The sequence below is a fragment of the Camelus dromedarius genome, chromosome 18 (genome assembly GCF_036321535.1).
Source record: "Camelus dromedarius isolate mCamDro1 chromosome 18, mCamDro1.pat, whole genome shotgun sequence".
Lineage (NCBI taxonomy): Eukaryota > Metazoa > Chordata > Mammalia > Artiodactyla > Camelidae > Camelus > Camelus dromedarius.
The window spans coordinates 47,082,062-47,106,714 of NC_087453.1; the positions used below are offsets into that span (position 1 = coordinate 47,082,062).

Sequence of the window (24,653 nt, forward strand, 5' to 3'; positions counted from 1 at the left end):
AGGGGTCAGGTCACATGGTGTGAGGATGCCTGGTCGCATCCTCCACAGGCACCGGATGGCTTCCCAGGCCTGTGACTGCAGCGGAGCTGAGGGGAGCCCGGTGCGGGGTCCTCGCTGCTGGCCGGGCACCACTGGGTGTGAGCACAGCTGTGCTCCTGTCCCTCTGCCACCTGTGCCCGGACTGGGCCGGCTGCTCTGGAAGACAGCCCACCCCTCCTTTGCTTCCTCTCTGGCCCTTCCTGACCTGTGGCTCTTCCAAGAGAAGGAAGCTTAGAGGTCCTTTACCCTCCGTGATTCCTGTCCAGTGTCCGGGGAGCCCTCTGCTGTCCTGTTCCTGGCCACCCGGGTCCGCCGAGGGTTCTGTCAGTGTGGATGACGAGGGTGCCCGTGAGGGACGCTGAGTGGGGCCTAGGGCACTGTGTGTGCACGTGGTGCTCCCTTCCCCGGGGAAGGGGGAGAGCACGGCGGTGTCTGAGCCCTGAGGGGGTGGGGAGGAAGCGGGATGCCAGCTGACACCCGGGGCTTAGCGCCTCCCCTGCCCACTGGCTGACCCTCTCTGCGCCGGGCGCTGGGCCAAACCTCAGGGTTAGCCCCGCTCCGCCACGGGCCAGTCCTGACCCTCCTCTGTGCCCCGAGCCTTCGGCACCTACAGGCCCACTCTCCACACAGGGAGAGCATGGGCCATGCCTTTCCTGAAAGCTGCTGTGAGGGACAAAATCCAGGGTCACGGAGGGGAGGTGCTGCAGCACGGCCACGTCCCCCTTTGGGTTGGAGCTTCTCGGTGCTCCTCCTCCGTCCTCATCTCTGCCGTGGGTCCCCTGGGACCTGGCACACACGCCATCTCCCACCGTGTCTGGACCTCGGCCACAGCCTTGGGACAAGTTAAGGTGGGGCCCAGCGGTGACACGGAGATGGAGGCCGTGTGAAGACCCCAGGAGTGCTTCCCCACCGTGACTGTCAAAGTGACCCTGAGCATCGGCCAGGGGAGGAACCCCAGAAGGAGAGTGCAAGGGAACAGGCCTCGAGCAGGTGGGTGCCTGGAGCCCTAGACACGGGCATAGCCCCCGGAACTGAAGGAGGCGGTCCCTCCTCCTCCAGGCTGTCCACTTGGGTCACCCTGAAGTATCTCCTCATCACGGGGACTCGTGGGACCCATCCGCCCCATGCAGTGTGGGCCCCCCTGAGGCTGGGTCAGCACCTTGTGTCCCTTTGGAGCCCCCCCACACACGGGGTGTCCAAGTCAGATTCCCTTGCTCGTTAGCACCCGGCAGGCATACGTGTCCCCAGTAACCAGACGTCACCACCAAGTGTTGAAATCTACGGCTCCATAGACGTGCCTTCTCGTGACGATTCCCTCACTCACGTCACTAGTCAAATGGCACCCGGAAGCGTGTGTGTAGCCGTGGCGGCGAGCACTGGTCCGGCCACGACAGCGCATCCCGGTGACGGCGTGAGAGGCTCCATCCGTCGCAGACTCCAACCCTCCTCCCCCATCAGAACATCACCAAGGAGCTGGAATATTTGGGAGAACAGCTGGTGCAGTTACAGGGACACCCGCGCTCCCCAGGCCCCTCGGGCAGAGCCGACGTCAAGAAGACTGAACATGATACAGGACAAAGGAGGGGGAGGCCTAGAACTAGACAGCGTCACAGTTTCCGGTCAACACCTGCACCCAACATTCAGTGACTGTTTCCTAATGATGATGATAATCAGGAAATCAAGCGTTAAACTGTAAAAATGCTTCTCTGGCCGAGAGGAAGGGGGAGCGGACCCGCCCCTAGGCCAGCGGCAGCCCTGGCGGGAGGACGCCTTCCCTGCCCGGCCCCCGCCCTCCGGACCAGGCGGCACAGGCTGCCGGAAATGCTGGTGTTTAATGGCCGATTCTACGGGGGGAAATGGACAGGGAGCAATTTCCACCTCGCCCGGATGTGACCCCCCCAGACACCTGCTCGTGAAGGAACAGAACCGGAGCTGCTCCGCCACCAGAGGGCCACAACAGGCCTCGCTGGTGGCCAGGGGCAGGACAGCAGAGGCCAGGCGGGGCCGTGGTCTCCCTCAGAGGAGCCCCTCTGAGCACGTGTTGTTCAGGAGCTCAAACACTGTTCTCCAGGGTTCAGTGCTGATGGTGAAGAGGCAGGTGACGGTCTGCGGGGGAAACGCAGGGGAGGGAGCGTGGGTGGAGGGGCCTTGGGAAGCTGGTGGCTCTGGCTCTAAGCCCAGCACCCACACAACTTTGCACTCCTGGGGGCGGGGGCGGCAGGGGGTGCAGGCTCCTGCCCTCGGTCGTGGATGCCCCCGACCTGGGACTCGCTCCTGACCCCAGGGCGCCTGTGTCCTTCTTTCCCCGCCAGGCCTGTGGTCCCCAGAGGCTGTCCCAGTGGGACCAAGCCCCCAGCGCCCCATTGGGAGTCTCCCTGCACACCTGCTGTCTCCCGGGGGCCTCGACCCTGCGGGGCTTGTCCTGGGGCGGGGTTCAGCCCCTTGTCAGCTGGAGCAGGAGTGGGAGTTCCGCGGGGCAGGGTGCCGGTCACCCCCCTGTGTCTCTAGGAGCGGCGCTGTCATCACTGCCACAGCCCCGCCCCCGGGGCGGCATCCACCCCGTGTCACCCGAGGGCGGCTGGTGCGTCTCTTACGTTGTTCACGTCCGGACGTCCTTGAAACGGACAGTTGTCAATGTCTTCGTCAAACTTCCCACACCTGGTGCGGGTGAGCTGCAGCTCCGTGGAGAACACCATGGCGGTGTCCACCTGTGGTCGGGGAGACACCGAGGTGAGGGCGTCCCTCCTGCCCGCGGGTGGCAGGCACAGCAGGTCCCCGCAGAGCGGGAGGGCGGGCCGGGCCGGGGGTGCCGGCTCCGCAAGTTTGCTGGGTCAGTCCGTTCTGAGAAAGGGGGGCTCACCCTCACGCCCCATGTCACGCTTTCACCTGCCCCACGGCAGGAAAATGCCGCTCGGCGCTACGGCTACACACACGCACACACGTGCACACACACACACACACTCACGCACACACTCACACACGCACACACACACTCACAAGCGCACACAGGCCAGACGTGCTCCTCCAGCCGAGGGTCTCAGTGTTGGCGTCTGCAGCCCACGTGGAAATCGCACCCCTGCTGGCACTCTGCAGAGACCCCACGGCCAGGAGAACAGTTTAGGATTAAGAACCAAGGTCCGGAAGAGTGTAAGTCACACTCAGCCTGCGTGGGCGGAGACCCGGAAGGCGCCCAGAGCAGGTGGGGTCAGAGGAGAGGCCGTGACCTCGCAGGGGTCCTCAGGGCCAGGGGACCCTGCGGCCTGCCCCCACCCCTCCAGGCCCCGGCCTCCTCCCTCCCTCCGTGCATGTCTGGGCGTCTCTGTCTCTCTCTTTCTGAATTAACCCACTTTACTGTTATTTCCTTGAAATATTTTCTGAATCTATCGAATCCAATACTCCCTGAGGTTTTTCTTTTTTTTTTAACTAAATACCTTCATCCCCTCATCGGCCATATTTTGGTCATTCTTCATTAAACCACGTCCAGAGATGACGAAAACTGAAGACACACCTTACGTGTGAGTTGATGGACTGAGGCGCTAAAAGTTTCCAAGTTACTCCTTTGATAGGGACTGAGAGCGACTGAACAGACTGCATTTCCCCTCTGCTTTACGGGCTTCGGGTGGGGAAGAGGACGGCCCGACGGGACCCTCCCCCGGCCTCCCGCGAGAGCAGGTGCCGGCCGGCGGGGCGGGCGCGTGGTACCCACCGGCTCCCTCCAGGACCTCAGGACACGCTTCACCTTGTAGGCGTTCTCGTCCTGGCTCCTCAGGTTGAACTCGTGTACGGCGTACTCCACGGTGGCAGGTAAGTACCTTTCCAGCACCCTCTGGTCCTCCGCGCTCACTTCCCTCTGGAGACCCCAGCCGCGCGCCTCCAGGAGCTGGGGACCCAGGAGAAGCAGGAGCAGGGCCCAGGGCCGAGCCCACCTCCACCTGCCCCGCCGGCGCTGCGTGGCTGTGGGCGGCCGGGCTCCCGTGCCTCCCGCCTTCCCCACTCCGGCTCCCACCCTGCCTGCCTGGGCCTCGGTCCAGTCCATCTGCTCCAGGACGCACTCCTCCGCTGGGCCTCCCTCTGGCGTTGCACCCTGTGTCTTCCCTCCTGTGACCCTGCCTCCTCCTTCCGAAGCTGATAGAGCTCCCGCGGGCCCAGGGCAGAGACACAGGAGCCAGGCGGGGGCGGGAGGGGCCGGCCGTGGAGGAGGGCCCGCTGCAGCGGAAGCCCAGCGCAGGCGCCCCTGGACCCCTCCGGGGGAGGGAGGCTTGCCTGGAGGCCCCAGACCGAGACTCCGAATCGAGGACTCAGTCGCGAGAGGTTTCGGAGGAAGGTGGTCCGTGGGCACAGCAGTGGGTGAGGGTCAGCGGGACGAGGAGGGACAGGGCCGCAGAGGAGGGGTTGCCGAGGGCCGGCTTTGAGGGCGGCAGAGGCGCCTGCCCAGACGTCGAGGGCATTCATGCTAAGAAGGCAGCAGGGGCCGGGGTCCTGACAGGTGCGGGCGTGGCCTCGTCCCACGTGGCCCCCAACCCCCCGAGTTGTGGAGCAGTGAGGCTCGTGGCCCCTGGGCTGGCGCCAGGTCAGAGGACGTGCAGGTCCTGGACACTCCTGGGCCCCGGAGCTGCCGGCCAGCCCCTGCGTCTCCCTTCCCGCCCCCACTCCGCTCCGGGGTGGTCAACCTTGCTGTGTGATGGCCACGCCCCCTCCACCGACCCACGGTGGCCTCCCACGCCCCTTTTGTTGGGGTGTCGTTAGGGGAGGAAGCGTGAGTGTAGGAGGAGCAGAGAGGCGGGGGTCGGGGGTGGACCCAGCGTGCTCAGGGAGGCTGAGCTGTGTCCACGGGAGACAGAGGACACGGCACAGAGGACACTGCTTCCTGTGCAGAGTCTGTTTCTGCAGAAGACACCTTCCCAGCCTCCCACTGGGGCGGCTCAGGCAGCTCTGGGATGACCCCACAACACACTCTTTCCAATCCAGGCCTCAGCTCTGTGCCCTGACATAGGCCTTTAGCCTCTGTTCCCGGCTCCTTGAGACCTTCAGAGGGGACCGGAGTCCCCCAGAGGCCTGTGGGTGCCCTGCTCCTGGGCCTCCCCGGCCCTGCGGGATTCTGACCCCAGTCTGGGCAGGCCCTGGGCATCCGCACCCTAGCCCGTTCCCGGGGCCATTGCCGCTCCTGCCTCTGGACCACACTTTGAGCAGCTCGGTTCAGGGCCCCCGGGCCTGGATGCAGTGGAGCCACAGTGAGAAATCCACCCCACGTGGGCTGGGGACTTGGGGCTGGAGGATGGTCTGGGGGCTGCACCAGCTCAGGGGAGGGGTCAGAACACCATGCTGGTGAGAGAGAAAAAGGTGGGTGTCCAGAAGCCAGGTGTCCGCGAGCAGGTGGGGCCTGTGTGGGGAGAGGGGTTGCTGTGAACCTGCCAGCCTGTCCCTGCACAGACTCGCTCACAGCCGGGGGCTTCCTGGGGTTGGGGGGAAGCTCTGACACTGCCTCACCTTCCCGCTCGCGGGGTCCCTACATTCACGATGCCCACTGTGTGCTCACAGCTCATCCTCCCCTGAGATCTTGGCTGCCTGTTCCCAGGGAAATGAGCCCCCAGCCTCTTATCTTTAAAGAAAGGGAGACTTTTTGGTCAAGTGCCATGGTCACTGTTCCCCGGTCTCCAAGTACAGGACTCAGTCCTGGCCCAAGGCTGTCATGTTGCAAGTTGCCATTTGCAGGGAACAAGGGAGACGGGAGTCACGTGTGAGAAGGAGGAAGCTGTGCAGGGAGACTGCCGAGAGCTGCATCTGTGGACGAGTGAGCCACCTCAGAGCAGAAGGAGGTCGCCCCCACGTGGCGGCGCTAGAGGCCAGACGTGGGACAGAACTCTGCGTGGCTCCATTTTAAGGAGGAAATCAAAGTCGTCAAAGTCACAGAAGCAGAAAGCGGGGGGGGGGGGTCTCCCAGGGCTTGAGGGAGGGGAGTGGGTGATGTTGGTCAGAAGGGACAAAGCTTTAGCTATAAGACAAGCACTTTCTGGGCACAGACTGTGCGACAGCAGGCCTTCCGTGCACTTGAACCCGAGCTGGGGGGTCCGTGGTGTGTGCTGTTGCCAGGAAAGAGAAGCAACTGCTAAACCCCGAGCGGGCAGGCGCCCCGTGGGGGCGGCGAGCAGTCGACGGCCTAGATTGCGTAGGTTGGTCTGATGGGCCCTAGTCTCCCGACACTTAAGTGTAGACATCGGTTGTATGCCAAGCGTGTTTCCATAAAGTGGTTTAACCAGACAAAAACCGCACAATAGCCTGTCTCTTCTCAGCCGGATTTAAGCTCTTAAAACTGAAACGGAAGCGCAAGCAGCATGACTTTTAGCTGGAGAATCAACATGCAAGTCTGGAGGCAGGTTGGGGTTGTCAGCAATTGTAGGCACGTCTTGGTGGATTTCCAGGGGGAACAGGCAGCGGAGGCATTCATAAGTCCTGAGACCCCTGGATGGATGGCAAGTGTCCCGCCAGGCCAGCAGAGCCCACAGAGGCCCCTCGCTTTGTCACTGGAGGAGCCTGAAAAACGGGTCTCTCCTGCCAGTGTCTGTGGCCTCCCCATCCCGAGGGCCAGGCCCCTGTATATTCGAAGTGATGTCCGTACATTCACCCCTGAGGGAAGGTTTGGAGGCCTGTGAACAGCATGGATCCTCACAGCGTGGCCCAGGAGAGGGCGGGAGGAGCTCAGGAAAACTCATCCTGGAGAATCCTGGAGGATGGCTGCCTCTTTGAAAGGCTCTGATAACCAAACTTGCCCTCCCAGTTTCAAATTCCAAGTGTTGGGAAGCTTGGGGTCAAGTCCCTGTGTCCTGCCCTCGCAGCTGGGAACCCAGCACCATCCCCAGCTTTCCCAGCCCCTCCCCTCCTCTTGCATGTGATCTCAGGTCAAGTTCCCACGTGGGTCGTGGGCAGCCGTTGGCTCCCGGCACCTCCCCCCATTCCTGGGCCCCTGTTCTCCTCTGGGATGAAATCAGAGGGAGCTGCCCACTATCCCCGGGCCTGGGAACTTCCGGGCCAGGCACCTCCCTCCACCTCTGCGGCCCATGTCGCGGAAGCCCTTCTGCACAGGTGTCTGGATCTGCCCCCCTCCAGGTGCTCTCTCACTGCGCACGGAGCCCCCGACGGTCATTCTGATGCTCTGGTCAGGCTTGCCGCTGCTCTTTTCAGACTGGTCTCTCTAGACGCAGCCAGTGACAGGCCTGTCCTTTTTGCCTTCACTGCTTCCCCGGCATGGACGGTGCCCGCTTTCTCCTTGGGACGACTCCGTTCAGAGTCCATTTTGGGTCTCCTGAGCAAGTTTCCATCAACTCAGCCAAATTTCCACTTCCTCAGCTGGTGGTGTTTGGAGATCAGCCACAGATGCCCAACACGGGCGCTTCCTCTGAAAACATCGCACAGGAAACTCAGTGCAGAGATGACCCTCCCTTTGGGGGAATAACATCTGACTCAGTCCATTTTCCATCTATTTAACTTTTCCAGGCATGTCAGCTGTTCTGGACCAAGCCGACGTCCTTCTCCAGCCTCCCCACCCGCCCTGTGACTTCAGGCTAAGGAACTAGCCTCGGGATCTTCTCTGCTGTCCACATACAGGGGGTCGAGGTCAAAGGTGGCCCTCGGCGGTACTGAGATGTGTGTGTACCGTCGGAGGCGGGGGTGCGTGGGCCCCTGGCCCGGGCACAGCGGAGAGCCGACGTTGTCCGTCTGGTAGTTGCCCACTTCGGGTCAGCAGGGCAAGCCTGTGACCAGACCAGCCACAGGGAGACCCTGGGAGAGCTGGAACATGAGGACCGGCTCCCAGAGCCCGGACGGCGCTTGGAGCAGATGGGACTTAATCTCAAGAGCATCTGCACTTTCTGTCAGTACTGAAGTCCTTTAGAAAAAAGTAAAATAGTGCTTCTCAGCTTTTTGCATCCCCGTGAACGCAGGGAGAAGCTGTGGGACCTCAGAGTGATGGGGTGGGGCGGGGGGGCCGGGCTGAGGGGAGGCCCTCCTCCGTGGGGTGTCCTCCACAGGGCATCCGGCGAGGAGCAGTGCGGAAGGAAAGGACGGTGCCCAGGGACACCCAGGAGTCACTCAGAGAGAGGTTTGTGGCATTTATCTTTAGATTTTCCAACGAAACAGTCTCGGCTAACCATGGGAGAGCTTCGTTCACCAGCGTGTGTCCAAGAGCGCAAGGCCTGGGCTTCGCAGGCAGACCCTGGGGTGGCAGGCCCTGCCCTCAGGCTCCCGCCACCCTGGCCTCTGCGCCCCTCCCTCTCCCCGGACATCCTTCCTTAGAGCTTGCACGTTGCCCCGTCTCATGAGATTGCAAGATCGCTTCGGGAAAAAAGCTGAAATCACAGTAGCGTTCACTTTTCCCGGCGCTGAAACATCCCAACCAACCAAACAGAAACCTCTCAGCAACCAGCGGACCCCTCAACGAGAGCTCAGGGCGCCAAATTTAGCCCCGGGAGAGTGCGCTCGGCCCGGAGCCGCCCCGTCCCGCCGTGGGCTTAGACGTGCACCTGGGAAGACGGGCTGTGGCTCCGCACCTGGTCTGCCCTGCCAGTCAGTCTCCACCTGACTCCACTCAGCCACCCTCTGGGCACTGCTCACACCTCCCCAAATTCCTGCGCCCGCATTTCTGTGAGACGTTATGTCTCTCGCCTCTCCAAGGCAAGTGAAGGGTCTAGCCCACCAGGGTGTCCCTCTTCCTCTCTCTTACACACAGATGTAAAGAGAGAACAGAGCTATTAAAAGGTGGAAACCATTTGCACACACGCCAGGTGGAAGCTTAAATGGGGAGATGTATTTAGAACAAGGTGCAGCGACCACATTTCCAGGTCGCCAGTGACGGCCTTCTCTTCCGTTCTGCCAGCTGCTCCCTGCTGGGCTCCGCCAAGGTTTTGGGGGGAGGGTACTGCCAGGCGGAGGAGGTGGGAGGGGGGCCCTGCGAAGACGGCCTTCTCAGGAGGCTGTGACTCTCCCAGGAGGTGGGCCCAGGACTGACGAGAGCAGGAAGCTGTCTCCTGCAGGCGGCGGTCTCCTCCCTGGTTCTGCGGCCACGTGAGGGGGGTGGTGTACTTCTCATCTGAGTAAGGTCAGTTCTGTTAATTTCACGGCCAGAGAAGTATAACTTACAGAACACAACAAGCGGAGAAACTCAGTTTTTTACTTGTGTGGATAACAGTTGGAGCCAGTGCTCTCTCTTGCTGTGTATCTGTTCTCTTTTCTTGAATGACACACCTCTGGAGCTGCGGTTTGGCACGTGACGTGACCACCTGCTTGGACACTGGCTCCCAGTCCCCTGGCAGCTGGGCATGGTCGCGTGGGTCATGAGGTCTTTGGTTCTTTCTCTGATCTTGTTTTTCCCTTAAACTTTTATTTGCTACAATTTAAAACTTACAGAGAACTTGTAAACCTGAGACAGGAGGGAAGGGGGCAGGGCACAGCCATTCAAGGAATGACGCAGCCATTAACACCGAAGTGGTGGAAGGGTCAACTCCCAGTCGGCCTTGAGGATCAAGATGGCAGGAGATTGACTTCCAGGACACCTCGAGCTTCACTTTACGCTCATTGTAACATACTAGCATGGTGAGTAGCATGCCCACAGGCGCCATGACGGTGGCAAAGCTAATCATAAAAGGTCAAAGAGTGGGCTGTGGCCCAATTCCTGGGAATCCCAGCCCCTTCCCCAGGGCAGTGGGAATGGTCCTCCCACTCGTTAGCATGTGAAGCTCTGGAGCCCATAGGAACTGGCAACACCACACCTCGTGGCCGCCTCTCTCCCTCCCTCCTCTTTGGAGACAGCCCGCGCTCTGTCTATGGCGTGTGCACCTACTTTTACTCTAACCTGAGCACCCAACCCTGCACCTCGTGGCCTTTCTCTCGCCTTCTGGAACAGCCTGCACTCCATACACTATGTTATCTCTCTAAATAAATCTACCTTCACTCAACTGTGGCTCGCTCCTGAATTCTTTCCTGCACGAAGCCAAGGACCCACACTTGGTGGGGCACGTCTCAGGGGCTCCACCGAGACATGGGACACGGCCCTCCTCTTGCCCCACATCCGTTTTTCCTGTATCAAACCTAGCACAGGAAGTCCCGTGTACCCAGACTCACAATCATTACCATTTGGACACATTTCCAATACCATTTCCCCTTTTTACATTCGTTGTATTATTGTGTCTACACCCCTAACTACTTCAGCGTATTTTCTAAAGACAAGAACTTAGGTTTTGGTATCTGTTTTTGTTTTCATTTGTCTTAAAAGAGATTTTCTAATTTCTGTTTTGATTTCTTCTTTGACCCAAGGATTGTTGAAGAATGTGTTGTTTAATTTCCATGCATTTGTGCGTTTCCATGATTTCCTAAGAAATTGATTGCTTGTTTTATTCCTTTGTGGTCAGAAATAATACCTGGAATGATTTTAATTATCTTACACTTGTCAAGACTTATTTTGTGCCCCGGCCTGTGATCTGTCCTCAGAAAGCTCCCTGTGTGCTCAGAAGAATGCGAGCCCTGCCGCGGTTGGGCGGGATGTTCTGTATACGCTCGCGAGGTCCATTGGGTCTACAGTGTTCACACCTGCTCTCTCCTTACGAACGCTCTTCCTGGATGCCTTGGAGGCAGGATATTGAAGTCTCCACCTGTCATCGCGTTGCTGTCTGTTTCTCCGTCCGCTGCACGTGTTGAGGTGCTTTGAGGTTGGATGTCTATATGTTTATAATTGTTGTTTCTCCCTGTTGCAATGTCACTTTCATCGTTATGTAATGACGCTTTGTTTCCTGTGACAGTTTTGACTTGAAGTCTATTTTGTCTGAGGTAAAGACAGCTTCCCCTGCTGCCTTTGGTTCCTATTTGCGCAGAATACGTTTTTCCAGCCCCTCACGTTCAGCCTGTGTGTGTCCTTGAGTCCACGGGGAGTCTCCTGTAGACAGCGTGCGGTTGGGTCTTGCTTTTTTATCCATTCAGTCATTCTAGTGTTTTGATGGGTGAGTTTAATCCGCTTTTGTAAAGTGATCACTGGCGGATAAGGACTAACTGGTGCCACTTCACTCGCTGTGCTCTGTCTGTCTGGCGGTTCTGCCCTCACTCCACGGGAAGATGCGTGGACATCTGGAAATCCCCTGGACTGGCCAGCTCAGGGCTCAGACTGTGTTTATCGTCCGCTCCAACCATCAACTCTTGTTTTTCTTTTGTTTCCATAGAAATGCTTCTTATTAAACACCTGATGCAAAAACTTACACCTTTCAGGCCTAACTTCGGGTGTTGCATCACTGCCTCCCAAGATGAGACACAACCCTTCACTGAACTCCTGTGTTCTCAAACTTGCATCACTGGTTCAGTGAGATGTGGAGCAACCTGTCAACTCAGGACGGGTCAGACCTGCTGGACCGGGTGGCCCAGGGCGTTACAATGTCTCACAGCGTCACCCAAACTTCTGACCAGATTCCCACGGCCGCCGAGATCAGCGAGCCATTTTAGGGCTGGACGCTTCAGGTTTGGGGCAGTGGCTGTGAACTGGATTTCAGATCTTTGCCTGTGTAATTATTACAGGATCTGCCACTCTAGCCCCATTTAGATGCGTAATTTCTTCATTACAATGTACCAGCACCCAGGCCGTTGAAGTCCTTCCCCTGAACTCCGGGGAGTTGTACCGTAACCCTTCATAGCTGGCTTTTCCTTTCATGATGCACGTGCCTGGCCTAAGCTTTGCTTGGAGAGGCGTCTGTTTCAAAGGTGGCTTTCTTGGATAAACGCATTGCCGGCCACGTGGCTAGACCAGGAGCCGGTCCTCCCTGCCCCCGCCAGGGCCTGGCTCCTTCGTCTTAGGGGTCTTCAGCTGATTTAGATAACTGGCCATTTGGCCACTCCACCCTCGCCCCATTTTTCTTCCTGAGCTTTAATTCGCACTCTTGTGTTTTAAATTCATCAGTAAAGGGTGACCCTGTGAAACCCTAGGCCCCCAGCCTCCATCTCAATAAAAGCAGAACCCCAGCCTAGCGTTCTCTCTCTACCCGCCAAGCTGCGCCCTGCACCATCCAGGATCTGTGAGCAATAAACCTTGTCTCTTTCAATGTTTCCTGATGGTTACGGCTCAGGACGTCTTGCAGTCACAGGAAGAACCACAAGGGCCAGCCCAGCCACAGCTCTTGTTCCAAAAGGGGAACCTGCGGCCCAGGTGGGTGCCCCCAGCACGGCCAGTCGGTGGTGCGGCTCAGAGCAGCGGTCTTGCTGATGTCGCCCGCTCCTTGCTCTGATTCTGAATGTAATTCGTTGTCTTCTCCGCTTTATCGCCGCGAAGCTGGAGGCCAGGAAGGCACCGCGAGGGCCTGTGCTCAGGACCTTCTGTGCCTACAGTCAGGTTTCTTGGGGAAACCAAGTAGAAAGAGGAGAATTCTGGAAAACGTCCTTCAGGTTAGCTTTCAAAACAGAAACAGAGGAAGGAAAAAACCACAAAAGAAGAAAGTCAACTATGAAAGTTCGAGCCTGTGTGTCCCCTTGACTAGGCCGTGGGGTCCAGCTGCTGGCCAGACACTGGTCTGGACGTCGCTGCAAAGGTGCTGTGCAGACGTGAGTCACAGCTGCACCCAGTCAACCTTAAGTAAGGAGCTGACCCTCGAGAACACGGGGTGGGCCGCGTCCGGATGGGCCGAGCCTGCAGAGGAAAGCAGGTCCCCGGGAGGAAGAGGGTTCTGCCTCAACGTGGTGACGTAGGTCCCGCTGGGGTGCGCCCTGCTGGCCCTCCTGGCGGCCTCCAGACTTGCCAGGCTCGACAGTCACACAAGACAACTCCTTAACATAATGTACGCACACCTTAGTTCACATGTATCTTTTCATATATGTGTTACTTCACATATATATTCCACACATACATTATTTCACACCTACGTTATTTTGTATATATATGCACATTATCGACTCTACTTCCGTGGCGAACCCTGACCGATACACTCCTTCAGCTGAAGGATGAGGGACGTGTCCTTAGGACTTCAGGTCTCTGAGGACCTGGGCCGATGAGACCAACGTGAAGTACGAAGCGAAGCAAAGTGATACCAGGGAGATGGGGGGGTGGCGGCGGGGAGGCCGGAGGGACCGGTGCTGTCCAGCTGCCCTTGGAGGGGGCGCTGGGAAGGTGAGAGGCATGAGGGTGGAAGCCGTTACTGAATCGGAAACAGTGACTGGGCATCTCAGATGAAGAGAAGAGAGGTCTCAGGAGAGGCTGGAAGGCACCTTTGGTGGAGGTGTAAGACCCGTGAAACTGCTATGGGGGGTACTGGGCAAAGGTTACCCCTAGTTGGAACAGTTGGGGGCTTGCCCCTAAGCCTGTCGGTCACCCGAGGAGCGGGACTTCAGCAGCTTGGGTGGGGCCTGGGGTCCACACTGACTCAAATCTCTCAGGTGGTCCTCTGGGGTGAGGAGCCCAGCTTGCAACTGGGTCAGCTTGCCAGTCAATGCCACCAGCCCCAACTCACCAAAGCTCTACTTCCAGGGGTTCCTGGGGGACGCAGACCCTACAGGTGGGGATACCAATTGGCTTCAGCACCAAGGAATGTCCCTGATGAACCCAAGGACACTAAGGGAGGGCAGCAGAGGTGGGACTTGCAAGAGGGAGCTTCTGGTGGGAAGTGTCTCCTTAGATGCAAGTCATGCGTCTCAGGAAGAGAGGAGGGACAAGACTTGCTCCAGCAGCAGATGATCTGGGCAGCCAGACGTCACTGACGTACATCCTGCGTACGGACTTTGAGGGAGCAGGGAGTGAGGGGCTGGGAGGCCAGGCACAAGACATTGCAGGGGGGCACTCAGTTCGGCAGGTGACACAAGTCAGTTAGGAAAGGCCAGGGACCAACCTACAGACAGGTGGAACCATCACAAACTTACCTGACCCTCGCTGCGCGGCCAGAGGAGGAGCAGTTCTGATTCAGCTGGTGGCTGAGCATTCCTGCAGTGACAGCAGTGGCTCTCAGACCTCACTCTGCTCCGCAAGCCCCCCCACCCCCATCACTGTGCAGCAAGTTCGTGACTTCAAGCAGTGAGCATCAATTATCTCACAGTTTCTCTGTGTGAGGAATCCAGGTTCAGATGAACTGGGTGCCTCCAGCCCAGTGCACCGCCAGTCTGCAGTCAGGCTGTCGGCAGAGATGCACTCTCAGACGGAGGCTTGGCTGCGCCGGCTGGCTGGGGGTTGCTTCCAGGCCTACCCCCTCCACTCCCCCCGCCCCCCGGGTGGCTGCTGGCACGTCTCGGCTCCAGCAGGGGAAGGGATTACACAGGGGTGTGACTCCCAGCAGACGGAGCTCAGGGGCACCAGCCGGGGCCGCCCGCCGCGGTTTAATGCAGGTTATTGGAACCATCCCAGACCTTCTCATTCAGCAGGGCTGCTCAGGGCCCAAGAATTGTCATTCCCAACAAAGTTCTCAGCTGGCATTTCCGCTGCTGCTGCTGGTCCCAGGACTACACTTTGGAAATTGCTGATTTAAAACCCCGGTGCGCAGTCACCAAGGGAAACAGGCCCCAGCCGTGGCAGGAACTTGGCCTTCACCCACGGGCCCAGCCCCGAGCCTCCGTGGCTGAGATTCTGGCTGAGCCTGAGCTGAGTAAGAACTCAGGGAGGATCCTTTGTGAGCTTAAGACTTAGGCTGTCTAGCTCACACAAGGACAAGAGGCTATTTGGGGTGTCAGTTCCCAGGACTCCATCTTGCAAGAGGAGTTAATCTTGAACTTAATTTTCCCTGGGAATGAGAAAACAGGGGTCAGGGTGGGTGGAGATGTCTGTGTTGGCTTGTCATTAGAGGACAATTGTGTGATTGTCCTTGCTTCATTCTGTTGACGCTTGGAAATGTGGCCGGAAATTATTTGGGATGGGAAAGAGAACACTCAGCAAACATTTGGTTTGGGTAAATTGTAGCTTTGGGATGAGGGTTTTAAAACGCAGCTTTATTCAGATATAATTCGCACGCCACACAATCCAACCATTCAATGGGTGCAGTTCAGTGGTTCTAGTATAGTCACAGAATTGTGCAAATACGTCCGTAATCTAATTTTAGAATGTTTTCAGTAACCCCTAAAGAACCCCCCCACCCATAGCAGCCACTTCCTACCCCTCTGCCCTCTGCCACCCCAGCCCTTAGTCTCATAAAGGGTCACAGCTCTTTTAGAGGGGACGTTCCTTCCTGGGCTGGAAGGGGCCACGATGACTCGTGACCCCACTACTCCTCACTTTAAATACACAGGTCTGGGCTGTATAAACTGTCAGTAATTCGTCAACGTCCAGCCCTCTGTCTCAAGAACTCACATAACTGCATTGTTTTTTTTTTTAATTGAAGCACAGTCAGTTACAATGTGTCAGCTTCTGGTGTCCAGCACCATGTCCCGGTCATGTCTCTACATACATACCTTCATTTTCATAGTTTTTTTCATTAAAGGCTCCTACAAAATACGGAATACCATAAGATATCACTCACAGGTGGACTCTAAAAAAAAAAAAAGGAAAGGAAAAAGAGGACACAAATGCACTTTGACCTCTCACGGGCGGAGCAGTTCTCGGAACTTTCTGAGAGGCTGTTCCCGGGTTGTATCTTCAGTTTGGCTCGAATAAAATTTTCCATTCCTTTCTTAGAGTAACTGACTTTTTTTGGCCACACAGCTGAATAGACACAATAAAAGTGTAAACACACGGCAAGACGTATTTTATTCAAAAATGAAAACTTATATATTAGACATTGTCCATTTTTTTTCCCCAATCAGGATATAAGTTCAATGTTGTTCTAGATCAAAACACAGTAATTCTACTTTTTGAACGTGAAAACAAATTTTTTCGTCTGGAAGAATAAATACAACAAATTTAGAAATAAACTTTTATTAAAGGATAAAGAAAATGGTTCTCACCTAACGTATATTAAAACATTAAATTTGAAATGGAGGGGAGGGCACAGCTCAGTGGCAGAGCACGTGCTAAGCGTGCAGGAGGTCCTGGTACCTCCATTAAAAAAAAGAAAAAAAAGGAAAAATGGAGCAGCTGGCACAGAAGCATAAAGCCCTCTAGGTTTCGCACTGAGATGCAGAAAGTGACCCCTGACGCTGTTTGAAGCAGTTCTCGGAGCCCTCGGAGAAGCGAGGCTAATCACCTCATTTGGAAAAACGGAGGCAGACTCTTACAAGACCCCCAAAAATAGTCAGTAACATTCTGACTGGAGCCCTACGGCGCATTTATGTGACAGACTCCAGTGGCTTCGTGTGTTGTGTGCTGACCTCGGTGTTCACAGACAGGAACACACGGATCCCCGAGACCCCACGAGGAAGGGGCTCTGCTGTCCCCTCCCTGATGACACGCAGGGAGCTGGGGACCACACAGCCAGGGGGATTCTCACCCAGCAGCCCTGGGCTTCACCCCTTCAGTGTGTGTACCCCCCCACACACACACGTGTCCACGGTGGTCCCCCGACCTGGCGGCAGGTGACGCTGGCTTTCGCCCGGAGCTCTGCTGGGGCCGTCTCCGGGGCACCCCCCGGGAGCCTCTCCAGCCAGGCTTCTCCCACAGCACACGTCCCAGGGAGCTCGGGAAGGACGCCACAGGCCGCCTGTGCACCCTGGAGGTCATGGGACCACTGCTTCTGCAGTTTTCGGTTGAAGGGGTCACAAGCCCACCCAGAGTCAAGAGGTGGCTTACAGACCCCACCTCTCCATACAAGGAGTGTCACCGTTTTAAGCCACTGCAAAATAGAACAATGAAAAAATACCTAAAACTTATTGACCGTCTATCCAGAGCCAGACACTGGGCTAAATCTATTTATATGAACAATTTCACTTAAATTATACACAAAGAGGGAAACCGCAGCCCCCAAACGGTGTCACTTGCACTAAAGCCCGGGATAGGAAACCCAGACCTAAGGCCTCGCCTGACCGCAGTCCCCACCTGCCCAGAAGTGTCGTCTTCGTCCACAGCACGGAACCTTCCGGGCAGCACCGCGAGGCGTCTGTCACGTGGGGCCTCCCCATCCCCAGAGGAAGAAGAGGCAACTGCCTGGTAAAACCCACGCCTTCTCTGTTCCCTTTCCCCCCAGAGAAGGCGTCTGGGCCCCAAGCAACCCTCCCTTTTCATTCGCTGACTTCCCCGCCCTCCCTTCCTAGAGGAGGCTTCCACCTTCCAGGGCTCCCGTGACCCCCTTCTAGCCCCTGCATGGAAAGCTGCTGGAGTCCCGAACCGTTGAATAAAGCCAAGATCTTTGGCTGCACTTGGCCGAATTCTGTTTTTTAACAACACAAGCTTAAAATAAACAAACATAGAAGTCCAGCCGCGCAGATGAAAGTTGCAAGGGCTGTGGCTCTTCCCTACACACGCTGTCTGGGTGGCGTCCGGCATGGCGAGCCCTCCAGGCTACCCGCCCCCTCTCCAGCCCTGCCCGCTGCCCAGGGGCGCTGGGGGCCCTGGGGTGGCGCCAGTTAGAACCCTGCAGTGTGGGCTGTGGAGCAGGAGGCTGGGCGGTGGGCCGAGCAGAGCACCCCGACCTCCGCACGGAACAGGGCACTGGAACTGTCCGCAGAGGATTTTACGGGAAACCATCCTGGAGGCTGTCATTACTCCCCCATGAAGGAAAGTCTCTGCGGAGGCCTTTGCACCAGGCCACCACCTCTGTGTCCTGTCTGCCCAGCCAACATGTCTGCAAGTCCCGGGGCCCCCTGCAGGGCCCAGCCCCAGGCCCAAACCTGGCCAGTGCACACTCCTCAAGTCCCTAAGCCCTCTGTGAAGTCGCGTCTGGGGTGAGAAGGTTCTGCTGGGACCTCAGGAAGGTGAGAGACAGGGACGGCAAACTCCTTGGGGGCAGCAGTCCCCACCCTCCTCCCGGACCCTCCTCCCGGCGTCCTGGTTCTGGCTCTGCTGATGCCGTGGGGTGCCGGCCTCAGAGCCGGGTTCACTGCAGGAGGCTGGTCAGCGCCACCCTGAGCGTGGCAGGTATCTGGGAACACTGCCTGGGTGGTCAGCGGTGAGGAGGGGTCTCCCTCAGGAGCGAACGGTCCACATGAGGACTCTGCAGGGAACGGAGCCAGGACTGGCTTGCTCCCGGCTCGGGGCACCAATACCCACTCTTCTGCGAATGATGGCGACACTGAGAGGTGACATTCTGTGCTAATTAAGCAGTCCTTAGGAAAAGCAGCAGCCCACCCCGCACGTGGAGCTCTGCACTGAGACTTGTTTTAACCGGGAACCCAGGAAGGGGCAGGAGGGGTGTCACTTCAACTTCACCCCCAATTCCGCCCTTGATTGACCTTGATTCCGATCGCCCCACCCCCATCAGTTACACATACTTTAATTTTAGTTTTTGTCTCTTTGTAGGGGCCCAAAGTTCTCTGCAGAAACAGAGATGTAAATCATGACTCACTTTGTTTCTAGGGAACATTTGTGACCATGACAGTGCCTCCCAGGAGTATGACCAGCTCATGCACGTGGCTGGAATCCACCTGCCGGGGCAGCCCTGGGCCTGGCTCAGGCTCCGTCTCATATTCCGCCTCCTGGCGGTCCCCCCACCCACCCCCCGCACCGACTGGCTTCTTTCCAAGTGCAGTAGCCCCTCCTCACCCTTCTTCGGGCATCGAGAGCCAGCGCCCAAGTCCCCTGCAGTGCCCGTGTGGCCGTGCCGGCTCTCAGCTCCCCGTCTGCCCACCCTCAGAGCCCGTGAGACAAGGGGCTGTCCCTCAGATGACCGCCCCCACCCACCCTTCCGTGTCAGCCCGAGACAGTGAACAACCCAAGGGGCAGCTGCTGTGACCGTTTAATCGAGCAGAATACAGAACACGCACACCCGGCGCACTGGGAAAGCAGAAGAGGTGCCTTAGAGCCGCTGAGCAGCTCAAAGAGTGCTGAGAAACCCTCTGTGTCGCTGGGGCCGACGCACGGAGGGGACGTCCCCCAGGCAGGCCGCCCATCTGAAGCGCGGGTGCTCCGTGGGGGGACGTGCGTGAGAGGCGGTCAGCGAGCCCGCCTGCCGCCTGGCCCCTACTCAGCCTGACAGCTGGACTTCCCCATGGAGACGACGCCCAGCCAGGGGACGGTGTGCACCTGGAAGGAGCAGAGCATCTTCTGCGGAGGGAGAGAGGGACCGTTAGTCAGGGCTACAGGTAAAGAGGAGAACGCGCAGCGCCCGGCCCGGACTTCAGAGTGCGGGAGGCGGGGCGGCGGTGGGACTTTCAGCTGCCACCGCCCAAGCCCTGAGCCCCAAGCCCGATCCGGCAGTGACCTCTCAGTCACCCGCCCACGGTTCCAAGTCCAGGCACTGGCATCGTGTCCCCTACCCGTGCAGGGCTCCACAGTGGTGCCCCCGGCACAGCCCTGGAAGGGAGAACCCCGGCAAGGCCACAGAGCCCCCGAGGGAGCGGGGCACATCCCGTCTGCCACCCCGAGTGGCTGGCACTAAGGCAGGTCCAGGGTGAGGACCCAGGGGCTGGGACCAGGTCCAGGAAAACCCCAGACAAAGGCACAACCTGAGACAGGTGACAAAGCAGTGCAGCCCTCCCAGAGGCCAAGACCCCCGAGAACTGGCCCAGCCCCCGGGAGAGTTCGGTAACTGGTGAGCGGGGCTGGATTTCAGCCATTTATGGCCTCTAATTCTCTGTAATCTGCCGGGGTGGCCAGATTAGGGAGCCCTTTCTCCTCCCCGGCTGCTTCCTCGGTCCTACAGGCAACAATCCCCAAAGCTCACAGTGCCCCAGTTCCCCAGCAAAAGCCCTCTCATAAATTCAGTCTAGTCACATGTGCACACACACGTGCACATCCCCAGCACTCACCCTTGGCCCACCCCCACGGGCACAGCCACACCCACCCCTCTGCCCCCATCAGCACATACCCTCTGCAAGTGCGGCTCATCGTGGAAGGGACAGCTGGCCAAGTTGGGCTGGGACTTGGTGCATGTGGTTCTGCCAATCTCCACTTCCAAGAAGTACTTCATCCCGGCCACGACCTGGACATGCGGAGGGCAGATTTGTTTACAACACCCGTCAACTGCACACGCAGTTACCCTCCTCCCGCCGCGCCTCCACGCCAGCGACCCCCATTCACAGAGCCACGCTCAGAACTCCCCCCGACGGCTCTGCGCCCCAGGCCCTTGCTGGACTTGTTAACCAGCCGCTCCAACAGGCATCTCCCTCAGGAACCCCGAAGGTGGAAGCCAGGGACCCGGTCCAGGAACAGAAGGCGCAGCTCTGGGGAGCCAGTCCAGTGTGGGCGAGCAGCCGGCCAGCGCCCGGAGCCAGGGCAGGGACCAAGCACAAGGTGGCGGCCCCACACCAGGGCCCAAACTGCCTCTGCAGGAAGACAGTCGCCTGGTGATTACACTTCAGCAAAACTCCACTCACCAGTGTGGAGCCCAGAGCACCTCGCTCCCTGCACGCATTCAGGGCTGACTTACTCCCTCCCGTAAGGAGAGAACGCATGCGTGTTTGGGCCAATAAGAGACCGCCTCTTCACTGCTATTTCTGATGAGAATACTTCTGAAGTGTGCCACATACCCCACGTCTTTGACACCCGAGATTACAGACTAGAAGTGAACCCTGTCCTCACACAGGCATTCCAGACGCGCCTCGTTAGAGCTTGGAGAAGCAGGGGTGAAGGGCTGGCACCAGGCTCCAGACCCTGCGCGGTGGAACCACAGTGAGTCCTGGGGTCCCTCTGCTGTCGGTTCCCCCACGTGGCGGATGAGCTAGTGTCACAGTGGAGAAGTGCAGGTTGGCGGGGACCTGGTGAATGGGCAGTGCACGTCCCACCCAAAGGGGACAGTGCCAGCCCACTGCTGCTGGGGGAGAAATGCGCCCAGTCCTGAGCCATCTGCTGACACACGCAGGACCACGCTTTTGGTGCTATGTGGCTGCATCCTGCTCTTGAGTGGTGGTCTAAATTCTAGCCTTCCTTCAAGGACCAGCCCTTTCTGACCCTCTCTCTCGTCCCCTTCTCCACTCCAAGGAGGAGCTCCTCATCTGGCCAGAACCCCAGGCAGGCTGGCAGAGGCAAGGGTCACGCTGTCGGTAAAGGCATGCCCATCTCAGGGTGGGGGTGGGATGTCACAACCTGGGGACTGCTGCCATGGATGTGACCTGTGGGCGGAATCTACTGTCCAGGAGCCTTTGGATTCATATACCAGTGCCCCTGCTTCAGGGTGCACAGACACCACGTGCCAGCTCACAGACTCGTCTGTCAGCTGATAACTCGTCTGTCACTGCCCCTCTGGGAGCAGTGAGGCCCCGCAGGGAGGATATTTGGGATGTCTGCCCTCAACGCCACTGCACAATGAGGACCTGAAGGCCAGGTAACTTCAGTGGCACCTGCTGAGAGAAGGCTTGCATGCCCTTCCGTGTGACCCAAGTCTCATCTCCAGGAAACATCAGGCCAACCCAAATCCAGCAACAGTCTGAGCCTCAACTGGCTGGACCCTTCAGAAATAACGCCAAGGTCACGGGACAGAGCAGGGGCCGCCCCAGAGCAAAGGAGGTTGCTGGACAGTGGCTGCAGTGTGTGGCCCAGGAGTGTTCTTGGCTGTAAAGGACACAGTGGACGGTCAGCATCATCTGAATAAAGTCTGTGTATTGCGTAACATGCCCTTGTTTTTAGGAAATATACACAAAGGTGTTTACCCTCAAGAGAGTCAGAAAAACAAATGCATACATACATCCAGACACACAGTAGGATGAGGTACACCGAGCAAACGTGGCAACGTTCTAACGTTAGAGGAATCTGCCTGAAGAAGCTAGAGGTTCTATGCACTGTTTTTGCAATTGCTAAGTCTGAACTCATACCAAAATAAAAAGTTTAAGAGGAAGAAGTGCTTAAAGAATTATTCAGTGGCAGAGTCAGGAGGGTGGCCAGGCGTGGGTCTGTTTTTTTCCCTCGTCCGTGGTCATTTAGTTGAAAACTCAGCCGAGCCCCGGGATCCCGGAGGTTGGGCCCTGACCCGGCGCCGACCCGGAGAGCCGGCGGGTCCAGCCACTCACGCCGACACCCGGCGATGGGCTGCGGGCGCCGCGAAAGGCCCGGCCGGGGTGAGAAGCGCGTTAGCGGCAATCCACGCGGCCCCGAGGGGCTTCGGGAGACCCTCCCCAGAGCCCGCGGCCGGCGGGAGCGGGGCTGGTGACGGAGCGCGGGCCACGCCCCCCGGGAGGCCGGGCCTCCAGCAGTCAGGGCCGCCCCACCCCTGCGCCCCCTGCCTAGCTCCTGGCCTAGCACTGGGGCCCCGCGCCTCCTCCTCCCCCCGGGACCCCGCACCCCTCCCCCCTGCCCCCGCACCCCAGTCCCGTGCCCCTAACCCCAGGCCACGTTACCCCGGCCCCGCGCCTCCGCTCCCTCCGTCCTCCCCCCACCCCCTCCCCGGGCGCCGCGCCCCCCGATCCCTTCCCCCGGCCCCGTACCTGCTTGCGGACGCGCACCACACGCATCACGCGGCTGTGGAAGGCGTCGTTGCTCGCCTTGTTGTACTCGCTGAGGGCGAAGGACAGCGCCTTCTGCACGCCCTCCTCGTTGACCTCCGCGTCCATCAGGCCGCCCACCAAGCGGTTCCGTTTGGAGGTCTGCCCGGCCGCGGGGCTCACGGCCAGGGCCAGGGCCAGGGCCAGGGCGGCCAGCAAGAGCAGCGGGGCGCGCGGGGACTCGGCCATGGTCTCTGGGAGGCAGACGGAGACGCAGCCGAAGGTTGATGGCGAGGACTCCCGGCGCCGCGGCGCCTTTATCCCGGGGCCGCCCCGCCCCGCTCCCCGCCCCGCCTCCTGCCCCGCCTGCGCAGCCCCGCCCCACCCCGCCCCAGCTCCGCCCCGCTCCGCCCCGCTCCGCCCCAGCCCCCGCACCCCTTCAGCCCCGCCTCCCCGCCCCGTCCCGCCTCCAGCCCCCCTCCCCACCCCACCCCCACGGCCCCTCTTCCGCGTCACGATCCCCACTCGGCGCTCCCCAGCCCGGCTGGCCCTGGCCTCCCGGATGGCAGCCCTCTCCCGGCCGCCCGAAGCTGGTAACCCTGAACTCTGTCTCCTGGTCTAAAAGGGGCCATCCGCGCCTGGTCTCGTCTAGGCGTCCCCGGAGCAGGGCTGTGGTTTCCGAGGCAGAGGAGGGTCTGCGCCCTGTCCTGGGAACTTATTTGCCAAACACCAGTGAACTAACCTTTATTTGGGAAACGCTCATCTGGTTCTCTTTCTCACAACTCTTATTTATTCAACCAGCAAACCTTTCTGGGACTTCTCCGAGGGTGGGGGAACGAGGGGCCAGGGCCTCGGGTGGTAGGGACCCCACCCGATGGAGATGTAACGCGAAACTGTGTGTAACTACAGTTTCTAGAAGACGCGTTTAAGAGGGAAAAAATAATAATAATAAGCGGGTGAAAACAATACTTTTTATTTAACCCAATATATCCAACGTATTATTTCAACACATGCAGGCAATCGTTAATGGATGTTTCACATTCTTCTGTGTGTACTGTCTTTGGAATCCTGTGTGGGCATTTCACCCTCGGAGCAGGCCCCAGTGCGCACGGCCGTTTCCAGCCCCACCCCAGACCCGGGGTGGTGCGGCTGCCCCGCCCAGCTCCAGGGCGTGTGGGTGTGGGTGGCAGTCATCAGTAATCACGGTCAAGGAGAGACAGGTGCTCTGCTGGAAGTGAAGAGAAGGGTGAAATAGAGACGGTGCCAGTGGACACACAGGGAGGGCAGGGGGGGCCGTGGAGGGGCAGGCCAAAGGGGCAGGAGGGAGTGGAGGCCAAGGTGGTGGGCTGCTCTTGCCTCTCCCTGGGGGAGCCACACCCCTGGCTCCAGTCCGCTGTCTACTGCTTGGAAAACTACCTTTATTTTTAAAAATCAACTTGAATGAGGTGTGATGTTCATACAATAAAATGCCTCATTTTATGTGTCCAGACGGCGGACGTTTAGCAAATACACACACCAGTATTCCTGCCCTGCCAAGGTCGAGAGCATTTCCCGTGCCCGCAGAGCTTCCTTCTGCACCCACCTCTGCTCCAGGCCGTGCAGCGGCCTGTTCCCCTGGACCTGGGTTCGGCCTGTTTTTGAACATCCTGCCAAAGGTGTGTGTCTGGCGCTGGACATCATTTTTGAGCTTCCCCCTTGTTGTGTCCACCTGGTTGTTGTTCTCTTTGTCCCAGGACCGAGAGGTCATGGTCAGCTGAGTGTTGTGGGGGCTGACACACCCTCCAGCCCAGGACAGTGTGGGTCGGGGCTCGAGTGTGGCCCCAGGGTGGCGGGGAAGGCTGTCTGAGATGGTCCTCTTACCTGCCCCTTTTGTGCCAAGGGGCCCCGTGACCAATGGTTGACCTCTGGAGATGGTGCAGAGTCACCAGGAGGCCTCCGGGCCCCTCAGAGCGAAACCAGAGGAACATTCCTGGGGGTGGCCAAGGCGATGGTCAGTCAGCATCCATCCAGACCCGCGGTGGCCTTGGGGCTGGAGCGGCAGGGACCTGGCCCCGAATCCAGAACAATATTAACAATGACGATTCACGCTCAGTATTTCTGAGACCCTGTTGCCCAAGGCCCAGTTATAACTGTAGGGCTGGAAATACATTCCCTGCCCCCTTCTAGGTTCTTTGGCTGTCTAATAATTAAATTGCCATGAGACAGATTAACAGGAGAAAGATCAATTAACT

General features: G+C 58.6%; 2 protein-coding genes and 1 long non-coding RNA gene across 3 annotated transcripts; all 3 read right to left on the bottom strand.

The window, feature by feature from the left end:
- Window positions 1-1,861: 1,861 nt before the first annotated feature.
- On the bottom strand, window positions 1,862-4,075 carry LOC116147453 (cystatin-9). The gene is made up of 3 exons (XM_031434347.2): window positions 3,746-4,075; window positions 2,634-2,747; window positions 1,862-2,145 (listed from the first exon to the last, which is right to left on the bottom strand). Exons 1-3 carry the CDS (start codon window positions 4,073-4,075, stop codon window positions 2,056-2,058), a joined length of 534 nt encoding a protein of 177 aa, XP_031290207.1. The 3' UTR covers window positions 1,862-2,055.
- A 14,711-nt stretch (window positions 4,076-18,786) lies between these two features.
- LOC105106289 (cystatin-C-like) lies at window positions 18,787-22,730 on the bottom strand. Its single transcript, XM_064475936.1, has 3 exons — window positions 22,426-22,730; window positions 19,875-19,988; window positions 18,787-19,111 (listed from the first exon to the last, which is right to left on the bottom strand). Exons 1-3 carry the CDS (start codon window positions 22,669-22,671, stop codon window positions 19,028-19,030), a joined length of 444 nt encoding a protein of 147 aa, XP_064332006.1. The 5' UTR covers window positions 22,672-22,730; the 3' UTR covers window positions 18,787-19,027.
- Window positions 22,731-23,379: 649 nt separating this feature from the next.
- LOC135318538 (uncharacterized) lies at window positions 23,380-24,653 on the bottom strand. The gene is made up of 2 exons (XR_010376700.1): window positions 24,283-24,653; window positions 23,380-23,650 (listed from the first exon to the last, which is right to left on the bottom strand). It is a non-coding gene; the product is annotated as an uncharacterized LOC135318538 (long non-coding RNA).

Bases quoted from the DNA above. Each gene is read 5' to 3' on its own strand.
- LOC116147453 (XM_031434347.2), bottom strand. From the start codon at position 4,075: ATGGACTGGACCGAGGCCCAGGCAGGCAGGGTGGGAGCCGGAGTGGGG. The intron at 2,748-3,745 runs GTGGGTACCACG...CCCCGACCACAG, and splicing joins TGAGGTCCTGGAGGGAGCCG to GTGGACACCGCCATGGTGTT. The intron at 2,146-2,633 runs GTAAGAGACGCA...TTTCCCCCGCAG, and splicing joins GACGTCCGGACGTGAACAAC to ACCGTCACCTGCCTCTTCAC.
- LOC105106289 (XM_064475936.1), bottom strand. From the start codon at position 22,671: ATGGCCGAGTCCCCGCGCGCCCCGCTGCTCTTGCTGGCCGCCCTGGCC. The intron at 19,989-22,425 runs GTACGGGGCCGG...CCGCATGTCCAG, and splicing joins TGGTGCGCGTCCGCAAGCAG to GTCGTGGCCGGGATGAAGTA. The intron at 19,112-19,874 runs GTATGTGCTGAT...CTCCCTCCGCAG, and splicing joins ATGAGCCGCACTTGCAGAGG to AAGATGCTCTGCTCCTTCCA.